Source organism: Miniopterus natalensis, chromosome 4 (genome assembly GCF_054644295.1).
Source record: "Miniopterus natalensis isolate mMinNat1 chromosome 4, mMinNat1.hap1, whole genome shotgun sequence".
Lineage (NCBI taxonomy): Eukaryota > Metazoa > Chordata > Mammalia > Chiroptera > Miniopteridae > Miniopterus > Miniopterus natalensis.
The window spans coordinates 47,412,232-47,427,883 of NC_142084.1; the positions used below are offsets into that span (position 1 = coordinate 47,412,232).

The 15,652-nt window shown below is 35.8% G+C and overlaps 1 protein-coding gene across 1 annotated transcript in view; it reads left to right on the forward strand.

Moving 5' to 3' along the window:
* The first annotated feature begins 5,976 nt into the window (after positions 1–5,976).
* The window catches only part of MARCHF1 (membrane associated ring-CH-type finger 1), a 232,887-nt gene continuing 223,211 nt past the window's right edge, over positions 5,977–15,652 (forward strand). The window contains 1 exon segment of the mRNA XM_087816521.1: positions 5,977–6,474. Within this exon segment, the coding sequence (XP_087672647.1) occupies positions 6,364–6,474 (111 nt within the window). The 5' untranslated portion in view covers positions 5,977–6,363.

Here is a 15,652-nt window from a genome sequence, read left to right on the forward strand (position 1 = left end):
TGTCCATGTTTTTCTGTATTAACCTGTCTCTGCATATTTTTGGGTGGTAGTTTGTTCTACAATCTCACTCTCTGATGATTCCAAGCAAAATCATTGGTTTTTGGTTTCTTCAGCTTTCTTTCTTTTGTAAGGATGAGAGTGATGATTTCCAAATTCTTTACATTTCAGAGTTTAAACTGGAAGGCTTTCACATTTCATTTTTATGTCTAAAAGATTATTCTAACATATGTACTGAAGGTTGAACTAGCACTAATAATTTCATGAAAAAGCTTTATGATCATAACTAGAATACAACTCCCCCATCCCTGGTGCGGGTATTGGTGTGTGCCTTTCCTTTCACCTGTTGTCACTTCCCTTAGTCTATTAAGATTGGAAGAGTCACAGTTCTTACAGTTTTCCCAAAGTTGCCTGCCTGAGGAAGCTGCCCCTTCCTCATATTTCTAACAGTCTTTAGTGTTATGGCTCTTATTGCTACCAAAACTGTCTCTTCGAAAAACTTTGCTCTCTGCACTGACTCAACAGAGGAGGGAATGGGAACCCCACTGCCTTCATTGTGTCATTTCTTTATTCATCACCAGGCTACCTCACAAGGCTAGAGTAACTTACAAGATTTCCTAGAAAGGTTGGTGCATCTAAAAGGAATTACAAGGTAGAGGGAGAATTTTTAAAAAGAAAACTACGTACTAAATATCTCTCTCCTATAGTCCAAGCAAAAGCACTTAAGAATTTAGACCTTCACTATGATCACCTTATGCTTCTCCCCATTTCCTAACTTTACTCAGAGAAGAGGAGCTCTTCTTTACCTTATTATTCATTTTATTATCAATAAGTTATTTATTGGGCTTTATGTCAGTTAGTGTTCCACATTGTAGAATAAAACTCTGAACCTCTTTCCATTTGAGAAAGCTCACATCCTACTCATAGAAATTAGAAGGTCCATGGGGCACCTTTCCATTTCATAGCAGTACATTTAACAAATGTAGCTATCTTGTCTGAAGACTCTCTGGTTTAAAGTTATCTTTTCTAAAGTTATCTGGTCTAAAGACTTTCAAAATTCATCCCCAGTAGGCAGTCCTTGGTGTGTTTTTTAACATTCAAAGTCTTCAATAACAATTTATAATTGTGTGTGAGTACTTAAAAACAACCACAAGGGGTTGCAGAGTAGCAATTGGTGTGTTTTAGGCATGCATGTTACAGTTTTCTGAGCATGTAAGGAGTACTCTTGAAACCCATGCACACACACACACCTCCAAGGAACAAATGTTAGTTCTCAGAAATACGCAATTAAATGAGCAAAGGAAACATCTAACTGTCCCTTCCTTCTCTTATTTGCAAGTTATTTCTTTCATAATGAAGATTGAACACTGTTATTCCTGGGGGGAGAAAGTGTTCAATAGTTGAGACATATTTCTTAATGACACTAAGCTAAAGAAATATCCAGCCAAATGTCTCAAATTTTCAAGTGAAAAATCCTTTCAAATTTTTAGACAAAGACTATTCTGAAGACTCAAATATGAGGATGATTATCTGTATGAGTGGGGTGGTGGTGGGGACTTTCTCAGGTATGTATATGGTGTAGAGGGACAGCATTTGGCCAGGTCCTTAACTCTACTGGATAAGATATGGAGTGGGCAAATTTTAGGAAGGAAATAGTTGAGGAGGTAGAAAGGCAAGGTAGAAGCAGGCAACTGCACTTTTTTCTATGGGGAAAAAGTTCTTATTTTAAGATTAAATGGCATTAGACTTGGGTATAATAAAGTAAGTGTAATAAGCTTCACTTGGAGAAATCAGCTAGGCTTTCTTTCTGCCAGGTTGCACATCTCCAGGCACGCCATTCACACAGTGTTTTATATGAAGAGCATCCCTTGGAGCCCAGTGCTATTTACATTGATTACAATGTGAATGATGCCCCCTGGAGTGTGTACACAGCTGGTAGTGGCAGCCACATTTGGAATAGCAATAATTGTAATTCTCATGTAAATTATTTGTAATTTTATTTTCTTTGGAGAGACATCCAAAATCAACCTTCTCCTTCAACTGATGCTAAGTCAAACGTCTTTTCTCAAAGTTTTCATAGAACTCATCACACTATCTAAAGTTGGTGGGTCTACATGTCAGTTTCCCCTCTTGTGCCTGACCTCTGGATCTATGTATTGCCTGTACCAGTAATTCCAAGAACAGTATCTAGCACAATGAAAGTGTTCAGTAAATGATTCCTTAATTAAAAGTAAGTAATTCTCCAAGAGATATACCCAATTGCCTTGCAAATTTTTCTTCCTAATTTTATTGTTTTCACTTTAGTTCACAGAGAATGCACTGTGCTTCTATTTATTAAATTAAATATCAGCTTTAAGTGGCATATTAAAAATTAAGCTTATTTAAATCTCAATTTCCTGTGATCATTAAATAAGTTGCTCATTGCTATATCTCATATTAGCTTGGTTCAATGGTTAGATAGCAATTAACATGAATGCTTAATGACCACTTCCCCATTCTGATATAATACTAATGATACTTACAGTTTAAAGTGCTTTAGGGTTAATTGTAAATACTCATAATTTGCCTACCCTTCTGACTGACAGTACATTCTTACATTTAAGAATATGACAAGTACTCCAGACCTATGTAGGAAGAATGCTGGTATGCAGAGGCTCAACAATCAACATTACTTACCCTTCAGTTATCTCAAATCACTTAAACTATTTCTAGAATCTCTACTTTATCATCAATGGTGCAAAAAAGATTCATTTGAAATGTGACCCAAATTCTGAGTGTTTCATGATAACATAAAAAAGGATGTTGTGTTGAGCAACTATCACAGTATATTACCTGTAATTGGAGAGATGATGAGAACTCCGCTCTTGTCTTCCTGAAGGAAAGATTTCAATCAAGAAACAAAGTGTAGGAAAGTAAGAATTTATTGGCCACAGCAAAAATATACTTATAACAGTAAAACAAGGAAGGTGCATAGAAGAAGTTACAGGAGAGCCTACACTGGGCTGCTTTGGCTCACGGAGAAGTCAGAGGGGGCCTTGGAGACAAGTTCAGGGGGTAAGCCCAGGATGAGCTGCTGCAGCCCATTGCTCCCCCAGTTGCTAGTCTCCCTGGGAGAGATCACGCACTGGGTCTTTAATCCTGAGAGTATTTAGCTCTCTCTTTCAGGTGAAATCTTACTGGGAGGTCTGGGGGAGGGTCTCAATAGAATACTCATCAGCTTTCCATGGGTTCTCTTTCAGGGTCATGGTCTCCACTGATTGGCTGGTGCCAGGGCAGGGGGTCGTTAGTCAATGCAGCTTGTCCTGAGGCAGCCATTGTGTCATTTGCTTGGTTTTGCTGCTTTTCTGGGCCTGGATCTGAAATATAACTGAGGCCTAAATGTCATCTTTAGGGAGGAAAAGGTCAGGGAGTCTAAACTGCATGACCAAGAATATGCTAGGGGAGGAAAGGTAACCCTGGAGGTGAGCTTCTTGTTTTCCCAGCTTTGTCCCATGCTAGGCATCTGGGGCTTTCTGCCCGGGTGAGTTTCTGTGCCCGGCCCATCGTCCTTGCTCTGCTCATGTCTAACTTCCTGTAACATTACCCACAGGTATTTATGGGATGAGGTAGTATATCTCACTTTCTTCCCCGTACCTCTCTTCCTTTCAATTTGCCTGTACCCATGCTGCTTCTTTTGTGGCCATTTAAATACTGGTTTCTTTCATATATAATTCTTTGATTTTAAGGTAGCTGGTAAAGTCGGCAGGTGCATATTATACAGAGTAAGTCATTAGACAAAATTTCTGTCTTACAATATGATATGAATTCCAGGTGTAGTATTGTAACCATCATAGGCTGTTGCTATATTCTCATATATTCTTCATTCATATAATATAAAGCTCAAGTGAAGCTAGTAGTTAGATTCCTCTTGTCAGTTGAATTCACAAATTCAACTTTCTTTGTAAATATTCCCATGAATATGCCCAAGTTCAATGATAAGCTTTCCAGTCTTCCCGGCCATAGCCTTGTATCTTATTTCTTTACTGTTTCCCCACAACAGATGTCCATGGTACACTGTCCACAGTAAACATTCAGTGATTATTATGAATACATTGTTGGGGTAAAATAAGTATGTATTTATCTTGTTGAATTATTTAGCCTACCTAATCATTCTAGAATTAAGATAATAACTGTTACATGCAAAACAAAACTAGAATGCATTTGACATTTTATTATACTCCTTCAGCAATTATAATCAAAAGTTTAATAGTTCTTGTCATGATGATGTGTTGATAGCAATTCAACAAAACAGTTCAAAAGGATGCTTTGCACAGGCCAACTTCAGGGAAGACTTCTAAGATCAAGAAGAGCTGGAAGTCACCTTGAAATTAAACAAATACGTTTACAAATCCAAAATTTATAGAGTCAGAAAGATCTTAGCTATTCTTGGATTTTGAAATTCTCTAGAATATTGTACTGGATTTAACGCAAATCAAAAATGAAAGCAATTCTCATCTTGTGACTCTTCCATGCCTTCTTCATCACCTACAATATACTAGGGGCTCAATAAGTACTCACAGATTAATGTTCACTAAATTAAGAGGAACATAGCTATGGCCACCACCATCACCACAAAAGCATGCTGCAAATGAAATTAAACTGTTTTATTTAATCTCAGAAACCGAATGGGAAATATGAAGTTGGCAGCTTTTAAAAACATACCCCAGAATGGGTACTAATGATATCATATTTTGGGTCACTTTATTATGCTTTTTATTCATTCATGAATTCAACATTTATTATAAGTACTAAAATGGTATTTAATTATAGAGTCAAAATTTTCAAAAAATAAATGGCAAATGACTTACAAGTAGAACATTTGTTTATACTTGATTAAATTGTTTTGGTCCTTCTGTATCATTGCACTCCTTGCCCTTGAATAAAGATACTAATTTTCATTTGCTCTTAGCACACTTCAAGAAATTTAATTTAAAGCTGATGAGTAACCAAGATACTGTGTCGGGAAATGCAGAAATATTTACTTTCTGTGGAGTGCAAATTAGTTGGATATGCAGATTTTGTATAACATAGATAAGAATTTTCAATAAAATATTAAGCAATGTGTTTGAAAGGGCAAGCATTAATAATTTGTTGCTCATTCAAGTAATTGTTTTCAAGCTCCCTCAACATTTCCCTTTACCTCAAGTGAATGATTGACTCAGATTACCAGTCTTATTAAGAAATCCATTCCATTGAGTATCTTAGACTTAATTTTTATGAAAGTTTTTTTTATAATTTCCCTATTTACATTGTTCAGATCCATTTAGCTCTAGTATTTTGTCATTTAGAGTAATAACTCATCAGTCTGTTAGTGCAACCTTTCTTTGTGTTACTTTTCTTAGTGCTGTGAAATGTGCTATTTTGAATCCCTGAAATGTTATAAACCACCAGATTGCTAATTGCTTTCGATGCTGTGAAAAATAATTACTCCACATTATTTTTGATATTTAATTGACAGTGTAATGCATTTAACTAAAGACCTGCAATAAACTATTTCTAATTACTGAGGGTGGTGGAGTGGAAAAGTAGGCTATAAAACTTTACAGGGAAAGAATGTTTTCTCCATTATGTTAAAAGTCATTGTTAATATAACTTTTTCAAAGACAAATAAATAAATAAATAAATAAATAAATAAACCCCAAATGGGAAGTTCTGGAAAGCAAGAAAGAGTTGTGGAATATTTTTACTCATGAGATAGTAAGAATATTTTAAAAATCATTATTTTTGAATAGGTTGTACCGGTGATAGATGTCACATATTAAGTTTACCATGTTTGCTCTAAAATTTCTCCTTTAGTTGGGAGAACTTTATAAGGGAGAGACCATGCCATTGCTAGAACGAGTAATCTTTGTTGCTGGCCCGTACTCAGTGTTTTCTGCACCTGTAGGCCATTCAGCTGAAAGGCTGTGCCAAATTTTAGATGTCATTGAAATATGGAAACCTAGCAGGAACTGGGTCTGTTCTTAGCTCCCAAGTTAAGAACCCATGTTATAAACTGATCCCTGGAAACGACACTTAGAACCTGAAATTCCCCCAGTCTAGAAGGGTCGCATTAGGCTGGACACATCAGGCCCTTTGAATAGATGTGCACGGTTTTCATTCCCCTATGGCTCTGGGATATTTTTAGTGATCGGCATACTCATCTTTTCCTCCCCATAACCTGTGGTTAAAATAAAATGTTCTCCATTGGTATTTCATTAAATCGCTTATTTAATTACAATATGTACATTTCCAAAAAATAGCCGACTAAAATAAGTGACCTGTTTCAGGGAATGTAAATTATTTTCAGAATTTCAGACATTGAAAAGGGCTAAGAGGAAGGAGAAAATGCTGGGCTGGTGCGAGGCGATAGCCCGGAACCCGCACAGAACCCCCAACAGCACGCGGACACCCGAGAGCGCAGGGGACGTGGCTGATGCCTCCCAAACCTCCACGCTGGTGAGTGAAAAGTTACTTTACCTCGACGCAGCCGTTATGGAAATGGGCGCTAAGGGGAGGAGGGGATGCCACGCACACCTTGTTCTTGCTCACCACACTCTTTGCATTTGTATTATATTATTCATATAGCTTCAGTTTTGTTAGTGGGTATTAATAGAAATAGCATAATGCCATATAACAATTGTGCTTGATTCAGACTAAACAGCAATTTCTTTTTCTTTCTACTTCTTTGCCCTTCGTTTATGTCAGGGGCGTTAAAGAGATATTTAAAGTTCGTATCTTGTGTACTTGTGTTCGTATCTTCTATACTTGTGTAATGGAATCGATGGAGCAAAACATGCAGAGTTATCCAAAAGCAAGAATAATATATTTTAATATATATCATTAAAAATGTCTCAAAAGGTGATTCAAAAATTATACTTTTTATATAAAATTGTGAATTAAATAATTGCAAAAATGATTTGAAGACAATTCAATAATATACTCCTTTATGTTTAGTTTTCCGCATTAAGTTTAAATGCTCAGCTCCAGTGAGCCGTTATTTGCCAGTGATTAGGAAAAGAAAACTCAGCAAAGGGAGGTTTATATGCTCTTTATTTAGATTTTGGCTGCAACATTCTTCGTTTTGATTTACAGAAGAAAAAGTCCATTTAGTCTCTAAGTTTTATTTTGACAGATCTAATTCAGTTGTTTTTACCATTTTATAAAAATACCAGTGTTTTCATTAGCTTAATTTATTAGCTGGTGAACATATAATTAAGTATGTGCTAAGATTTGGGGTTTGTTTTTAACTTTTGAGTCATTTGATAATTTCTATTTTTTAACATAGAAAAAACGATCTTGAGCAAACATTATTGGGTGCATATCAAGAGACACTATCTCAGAGAATAGGCTCTTAGTTGACAAAACATAGAAGTGGGAGTTTCCCTTAAGCTTCATCGTCTCAGATTGTGGGGAAGGGGCTGAGCATCTGGAGAAATGTGTGCAGACGATTGGATAGCCAACGTTCCAGGGCATAGGTTCTTCAAAATTATCATCTGCACTGTTGCATCTCACTCTTTTGTAAATGATTATTTCCAATAGAACTGCTTAGAATGAGTTAACACAGTTGAAACAAGGGTGTTACGCAATATTTATTCATGAGCCTGGACTTTGTCGTGTGTCATGCAGTAGCTAAAAATTTTAAAGTAAAAAAAACACCAAAGACTTCTGTGCTTTCATTAGAGTGGCTTTTGTGCTTAATTCCTGTTTCATAGAACCATAGATCAAAACCATAGAAAATCCTGAGCAAACATTTAGCCTGGCTTTCTCTTATAATTGGGTAACCTAATGTTAGCTTCATTTTGCAGATGTGTGAAAACTGTGGCCCAGAGAAATTAATTGACTTCACAGGTGCCACTTAGCTAGTAAATGATAAAAGGATCACTTGAGGCTAGGCTTCTCAAGCTAAGGTTTTTCTACTATACCACACCATCTCACTGTCCTGATGACATTTTCTTCCCATTCAAACACTTGTACTAGAAAGGAAAAACATCAAGTTACCAATTTAATTAAATCCAGTAATTAATCTTTTTTAAAATCGAAAAGATGTGTTGGGGGATAAACGTCAGTCACTGCAACATAACCTCAAAAATTCAGTTTCTTAACATAGAAAAATCAAATATTTGTTTCTTATTTCATAGCCCATGTGTCTGAGGCAGCTCTCCTTGATGTTTCACTGTTAAATAACGATTTAAAGACTCAGACTCCTTTCATCTTTTGATGCTGCCTTCTTAAGCACAGGGCCTCTTAGCTCGCCGAGGAAAAGGCAGAGACTGCATGGGCCACCGTGCATGGACTATTATGGAGCAGCCTTGAATGTGTGGACATTCTTCCGTTGGACAGAACCTAGTCTCATGGCCCCATCTGAACCGTCAGGGAGGCTGGTAAATGTTAGGTAGGTAGATTACCAGGAAAAGCAGATGGAATTAGTGAGCATCTAACCCATTTCGGCCACAGTCTACCTTTCTAGTTGCCAAACATTTGTGTCATGTTTCCACTCTCCTGAAAAAGTATTATTATATTCCAAGAGAGATAACTAAACATTCTTTCAGTCACCCGATTCAGCTCAAGTTCGTGAGCTCTGCGTATGCATTGTCCTTATCAAATAATGATGGTGGTGAATTGCCTACGAATATATTATCTGTATTTTGCAACCAGCTCCCACCACACATTTGTACCCAATACACTGATGAGGAGTAGGGAGAGGGAAACCACAATAAACACTCATGCTTGGGAAGACAAAGAATCAGATACACCAGGAAACCAGACGTGAAATCCTGCTGGACAGACATTATAAAGTCTCCCTAACCTAGAGTTCAGGAAGGATCCCTGAATAGGCTTTGCCCATCTCCCATGTCCGTGGTTCTCTCCAGCCTCTGGTTATGCACCCCTGGGAAGTTTTACCAAGAATTATGCCAAAACACCAGGCAGATAGATGGCTTTCTACCTTTGAAATCTGTTTCCCTGCCACCCATTGCCTAACTACTAAGCAAATGCCACATAATTTAGATTTTGTTATGATAGCACAGGCTTCCGCTACCAATTTCTGTATTTGAAAAGTTATAAAAGTTAAGGTACCATCAGGAAAACAAAAGCCAGTAATTTTAATATAATATGAAAAATTATTTAATCAGCTATTGGAAGACTGAAAAAAGTCAAGAAGGTATACACACAAGTTTAGTAACTTCAAGAAGTAACAACCCCCCGTAGAGAGGAGTAGCACAGGGAGGAGGCTGGAGACTAAGGAGAAACGCTTCTCAGCTGCTGCGGGACACTCTGTAGTTCAGAAGAGGGACTCTGAGGGTCTGGGACCCAGATGTCTGAAGGGGATGCACATCTCAAACCTTATATATTCAAATGGGAGATGCAATAAAGATAGTTCAAGGAGTGTGGAAAAAAGCGAACAAACTTAGAACCTGGACCCAGTTTCCACTGCTGACTTAAAGAAGGCTTGCTGGGATGACACTAACAGAAGCAGGCAGTGAGCAAGAAGCGAGTCCTCTCTCTCCTCCTGTGTTCTAGTTTCCGCTGGCACTGGTATTGGCACAGCCTGCCCAAGAGGTAAATGCAAAGGAGAATCTGGTTGGAAGGGTCCCAGCTCCAACATCTTAAAACAGAATTTAGAAGAATGGATTTAGTGCTGAGTGGTATTAGCCTAACAATCAGAGTGAAAATTAAGAATAGGAGCTTAAAGAAATCAGCTCAGACATTTCAAAAGTTTAATATGGTAAAGGTTTGCTTTTGCTCACGGCTCAGTCTGGTACAGGGCATTTGACTCTCCAGGAATGAAGGCAGGGATCCCTCTTTCTCCCATCCCCTGGGGCCATTATCTTGAATTTAGGGCCTCTGAGTGGGTCAAATAAGGGAAAGAGTGTGAGGGGGTGATCATGGAGATACCGGCTTAGGTTTGGAAGTGAGTGCAACACTTCTACCCTCATGCCGTCGACTGGAAACCAGTGACATAGCCCAGTGTATGTGTGGGAATGGTGGGATGTATAGTCTTCCTATATGACCAGAATGTGGAAATTGAGAGCATTTAGCTAGCCTCTACCACAAATGCATTTCTTCTTTGAGAGAGTATTTTTCCTGCATTTCCATTTTGTATACACGTGCTTTTATTATTACTCCTCCACTGTCGACCAGAGCATCTGAGGCTTTCCTTCCAGATCATAGCCCAGAGGAAGGGGCGGGAGAGGAGAAGGAGATCAGGATGGTGACTGATTATTAAATACCAAGGAGCTTTTCTAAGCATTTTATACATAGTCTCATTTTTTAATACAAAAATCCAACGAGAAAGGTAGGATCACTATCCCTATTTATAGATAAGGCAACTGAGGCATAGAGAAATTTAAAAACCTACCCAAAGCGACTTAGGTAATAACTGGTAAAGCTGGGATTCTGATAATCCAAGCAATTGTTTCTCTTTCAGTTTGAGGGGAAAAGCGGTCATTATTTGAATTGTATACATTTGGCCAAACACGAAGATTGTAAATAATATAATAATACATTACAGTGTGGCATGAAGACAGATAGGGCTTCTTCTTTATAATCTCATGATTGTGTATATCTGCTAGGCTATTATCTGCTCTGCACTGACTGACACATAAATATAGCCATCGCATCCTCCATAACTGATATTAGTTAAAAAGACTTAGACTTTACTTTTTAAAAAATCTATAAGGTAATACAGGCTACCTTATTTTTAAATTCAGAAAGTATTTATGTAGCTGAAAATCTTTCAGATTGAATGAGAACATTGAAGGGTTTGGGAGACCATGCTTATTAAGCAATCATCTTCACAATTGTACCCTAAGGGGCAGGGGAGCTCCTTAGATGACAAGCAAAGAAAAAAACATCTCTTTTAAATTCATTGTAACACAAGTTTACATGTTAAAAACCAAAACAAATCACCTTATACCGCTATATCCTTAAGCAATTTCCTAAATTAAATCAGAGTTTCAATATTAAACTTAAAATGAGAGCAAAGGAGATCATAAGAATCAGAAATTAGAAGGTGAAAGATTTTCTGAGGAATAGAGTTTAAAAAAAATCTATGGAATCAAAATAGGGAGATCAAAAAAATGTCATTTTAAGTAGTCAGCAACAACTCCAGAGAAAATTGCTTTCTTGTAATCAATAGTGATTCTTTGAGGCTATAAATAGACTAAGTTGTGTCACTATGTCACTATGTGTGTTTGTTGAGGTGATCTCCAAACTTGTGTTTACATTTTCCATCCTTCTATGTACAAGGTCTGGACTGGGGTGCTTTCTGCTCTATAGAAAACTGAGGAAGAGAGACTAGATAAGAAAGCTTTCAAGTTCAAGGAGAAGTATTTAATGCATATGAATAAAACTCAAATGAAAAGTGATTTGTAATGAGATATATATGTATAAAGCTTTGTAACTTTCAAAACAGTCTTTATGTCCATTGTTTTGTTATAGCTGACAACCATGCTGAGATGTATTTAATACAAATTTAATTAAATTTAAATGGTAATGAAATATCAATGTTGTTAAGAGTTTAGGGAATTCACTCCAAAATAAGGATCCAGGTCTTCTGATTTCTAGGTTACTTATACACCACACCCAAATGAGAGGTGATACCATTGTTTGCATACAAGTGAAAATACTGTAAGTCAAAAGTTAAAGAACTCTCCCGACTAACAAATAAGAAGGATGAACTGGTGAGCCTGATTTCTGTCTGATTTTAAATTCCAAAATTTTTACAATTTACTATAAATTCGCTCTAGTAATAAGATATAACTTACTGATAAGACACATATAAAAAATCCAATTTGAAGCTACTGGACAAAGTACCTTTTTACACAATCTGATAAGTATCTATGAGTAAAACAAGCAGCTAAAAAGATTCATGTTTGTGTCATAATCTCTTATTTTTAAAATAGAAGATTTTTGTTGAAGGTTAAAGTTTCATGTTTATTAAACTTATGCAAAATCAAACAATGTGCTTTAGTTTGACTTCTTTTAGAAGCATGAAGATGGATTGTATGTTTTAATTGAAGAATCATAACATTATTAACTTTTTTGTAGTTCTCAATGCTCACAAGCTGTACTATTATTTCTTTTTATTTGTACTAAACCATCCCACTTGGATATTTGTGTAATACAGAAATCAGCCCCTAAACTTGAGACATTCTAGAATTCCATTCTTTATGACTTAATGAACACTGGCATCCCCTGGCTATTATACAGAAAATAAATGAATAAATGCATAGAATTCCTATAACTTTAATTAATTACAAGAGATCTTAACATTTAAAAAACTAATAATATCACAGAAGAGCAAAATTTGATAAAAACCTAAAGGAAAGTAAGTCAGATAGATCTTTTGCAATACAGATAGGTGAGTATAACACGTTTTTTCTCATTCTTTGCCAAAACTTGTAAAAATGAGGTGGAGTGGGTATCTTTTGCTTTTGAAAATAACCATATCCAGGTCTAGTAGGTTGAAGTATTTTGTATTAAAAATTAACAAAATGTTCTAAATGATTTGCCTTCATAACATTCAGCAATTGAATTGGTTGAATTGATTAGGGTATGGTGTATTGAATATAATATATAACATTTAATCACCAAATTGGAGTGGAGAATTACATCCTTTTGATAAGTGAATGTATAGTTTGATCCAACTAAACTATCTTTATGCACAGATGTTAATAAATAAAACTGAGGGAGAAAGTAATCTGCTTCATAAATTAGTAGTATGGAGATGATGTTTACTATATAAATTAAGGACTTGAGTACGAGGACCACATATATATTATTAATGCATCTAGATCATGCATCTAAAAGTTTCCTTCCCTAGATCTTTTTATAGCCAGCGTCTTCATTCAGAGTTGGCATATCTACCATAACAACTTTGACTAGAGTTCCTCCTAATATTGCACCCACTCACTCTCTCTGCCAATTCTGGTGTTTTTTTTTCTTAGACTCATCTTTATCTGAAAACATTTATACAGGTATGAGTGCATGTTAGTTTACTTTCTTTCTTTTTTTTCCTTCTTTGTTTCCACTAGAATATAAGATGAAAAAAGGAAGATCTGTCCTATTTACCTCTTTATCTCTGGTGTTTGGAACGTAAGGGGAACTTAATACAATTTGTGGGATGGATAAACAGTTTGAGCAGAGAGAATTTACTGAACAAAAATGAGATTGATTTTTGTTTATAAAGTCTATTAAGTACAATATCTCATATATTAAACCCCCTCTTCTTATTAGAAATGCCAGATGCCTTAAAATATGGAAGAATCTTAAAAATCAAATAATCCTGAGATGTTTTCTGTGACCAAACTGCAGAGTTAAAGTTTTAGAGACTAAGATTATGATTTAAAAAGTACATTCTGTTGTAATAAAATTCTGCCTTTGATAAGAATTTAAAATATTGCAGATAGTTTTCTTAATACATAAGACAATGAAACATAAGTTTGACCTTATTAAGAAATTATGTTTACCAATTGATATTTGCTGGAGCCATTTTCCCATTGTCTATTTTTGGTCTTACGAGGCTAAAGGAATTTATATATTTGCCTATAACAAATGGACTGGTATTGCCCCACAAACATAACCTCTCTTAGAAATAAAATATAAGGTAAATAGAGGAGTTTGAGTATATTAAATTTCTCATTAAACCTATTGGCTTATTTTCAGATGTCTCACCCTTCATTTCTTTTAGTCTCTGAGCAAGACGGACAGTTGTTTATTGTGAAATGGACTTTATGCATTCTGAAAATAAATTATATCAGGGCAGATAAGAGCTTGCAGGATTTTCTTCCTCCTTTTAATTCTTTCTTATTTGATCATTTATCAGTTATTGTTTTTAATAGCTATTACAAAGCCTTTACTCAGTATTGCCAAAGGCAATAGTGAATAAAATCTAAATTTTTATTAGACTAACTATAAAAAACAAACGAGGGAAATTAAATAAAAGACATTACGCCTTCAAGAGCTTTGATTTTTGTAAAAAAGAAAAATCATTAAAAATATATCCCGGTGGTTGTTATGGAAACAGATGGAATTGAAGAATGCAAAGGGGGAGACTGGTGCTTCAAACATCACATCATGAAGAAAAATTACATTCTCTGTGCAGCTTAAAGTAGCATATTAACTTTAATTGTATAGTTACTGAACAATGTCAAAACATGATTATTCACAATAGTAATAATTGAGCTAAAAATGCCCCTCATACGAAAAGATCTTTTCCTCTAGGGGGTAAATCACGAGATCATGTTAACACTGCTCTTTATCAAAATGTGTCATTGTGAACTCCTTAGAAAGAAGTTGAATTCTCAATAGTTGTTTAATTCTATCTATATAGTGTTTAGAACACATTGGAATTTAAATATCCTTATTTCATTATCTGAGGACCAATGGACAGAGTTGTGTCTACCCAAACAGGAGAGGCCTCATGGATATAGGTAGAATTGAGGAACTTTTTTCTCTCCACTCACAAATGACACAGGTGGCACAGATTTCTTTGTCCTTGCTTTGGTGAGAGTGTTGTTATGCTTTATGGAAAGGGAACAACAGGCAGGATCCAGATTGAGTTGAAATTTGTCAGCTTGTTTTTGCCTCAGAATAAAAATTGTACCTGGAAATAAGTAGAACATGAAGTCAGAGCAGAACTGAAGACTCCTGTGCTATTTCTGTACCACAGTCTTCTAATTCAAAAGACAAGCAACACAGAGTTCTCAGATACATTTATATCTCAAAACTCAATAATTAATAAAGCAATAATATTTTAATGCTTATTCTATGCCAAAATGTTTAAACATATATCTCAAAACTTCATGATAACTCTGAAAGTAGGTATTGCTGTTCTCATTACAGAGACAGAAAAACTAAGGTTCAGAAAGATTAGGTAAGGGCAGAGCAGGAATTCAGAGTTCTAAATGTTTCCAGTCTTCTATGCTACTTCATATGGAATATTTTGTTCATAGAAATATTTGACAGACAGTTATGTGATATAAAATGACAATTGTTAACCTAAAACAAGTGTGCCAATAATTCAGCATTCTAGTTATTGTACCATCTAATGAATGGATTTTTATCCAGGGTTGCATATTGTGGAATTATAGCTTGGGACTCCAGGAGTGTTTGTTATCAAGGAACAAAATAAGAGTAAATAAATCATGGATGAAATGAAGGATTCAGAACTATCTGAATCACAGTAATCACCTAGTTTAGAAAGTATCTTCATTTATTCATTTAATGACTCTATTTAGAGTCAGCTATGTGCCCAAACACTATACTATGCAATAAATAAGTAGTATTGGGGGTGGGGGGAGGGCACAGTCCTTATTCTCAAAAACCCAGTGAAGAAAACAAATAAATGACTAGGTCTAGAGTGGGATGGGAGGTACACAAAGGGTGAGAAGAGCCCTTAGGTGGGTACTTAACCCAGCTGTGGGGGATCAGGTATCTCCTAAGCACCAATAAGACCTAGTAATATAAGAAAAATGGTGGTAAGGAGGGAAAGAAAGGAGCATTTTATTACTCTGCATAAACCATTTATCATGTAAATTGTGTTCTGTTTACTTTTAAAGACATTACCTATTTGGTGTAGTAAGTAAACAGAACTACCTTCAGAAAGTGATTTAGAGAAATACACTTAACCTAA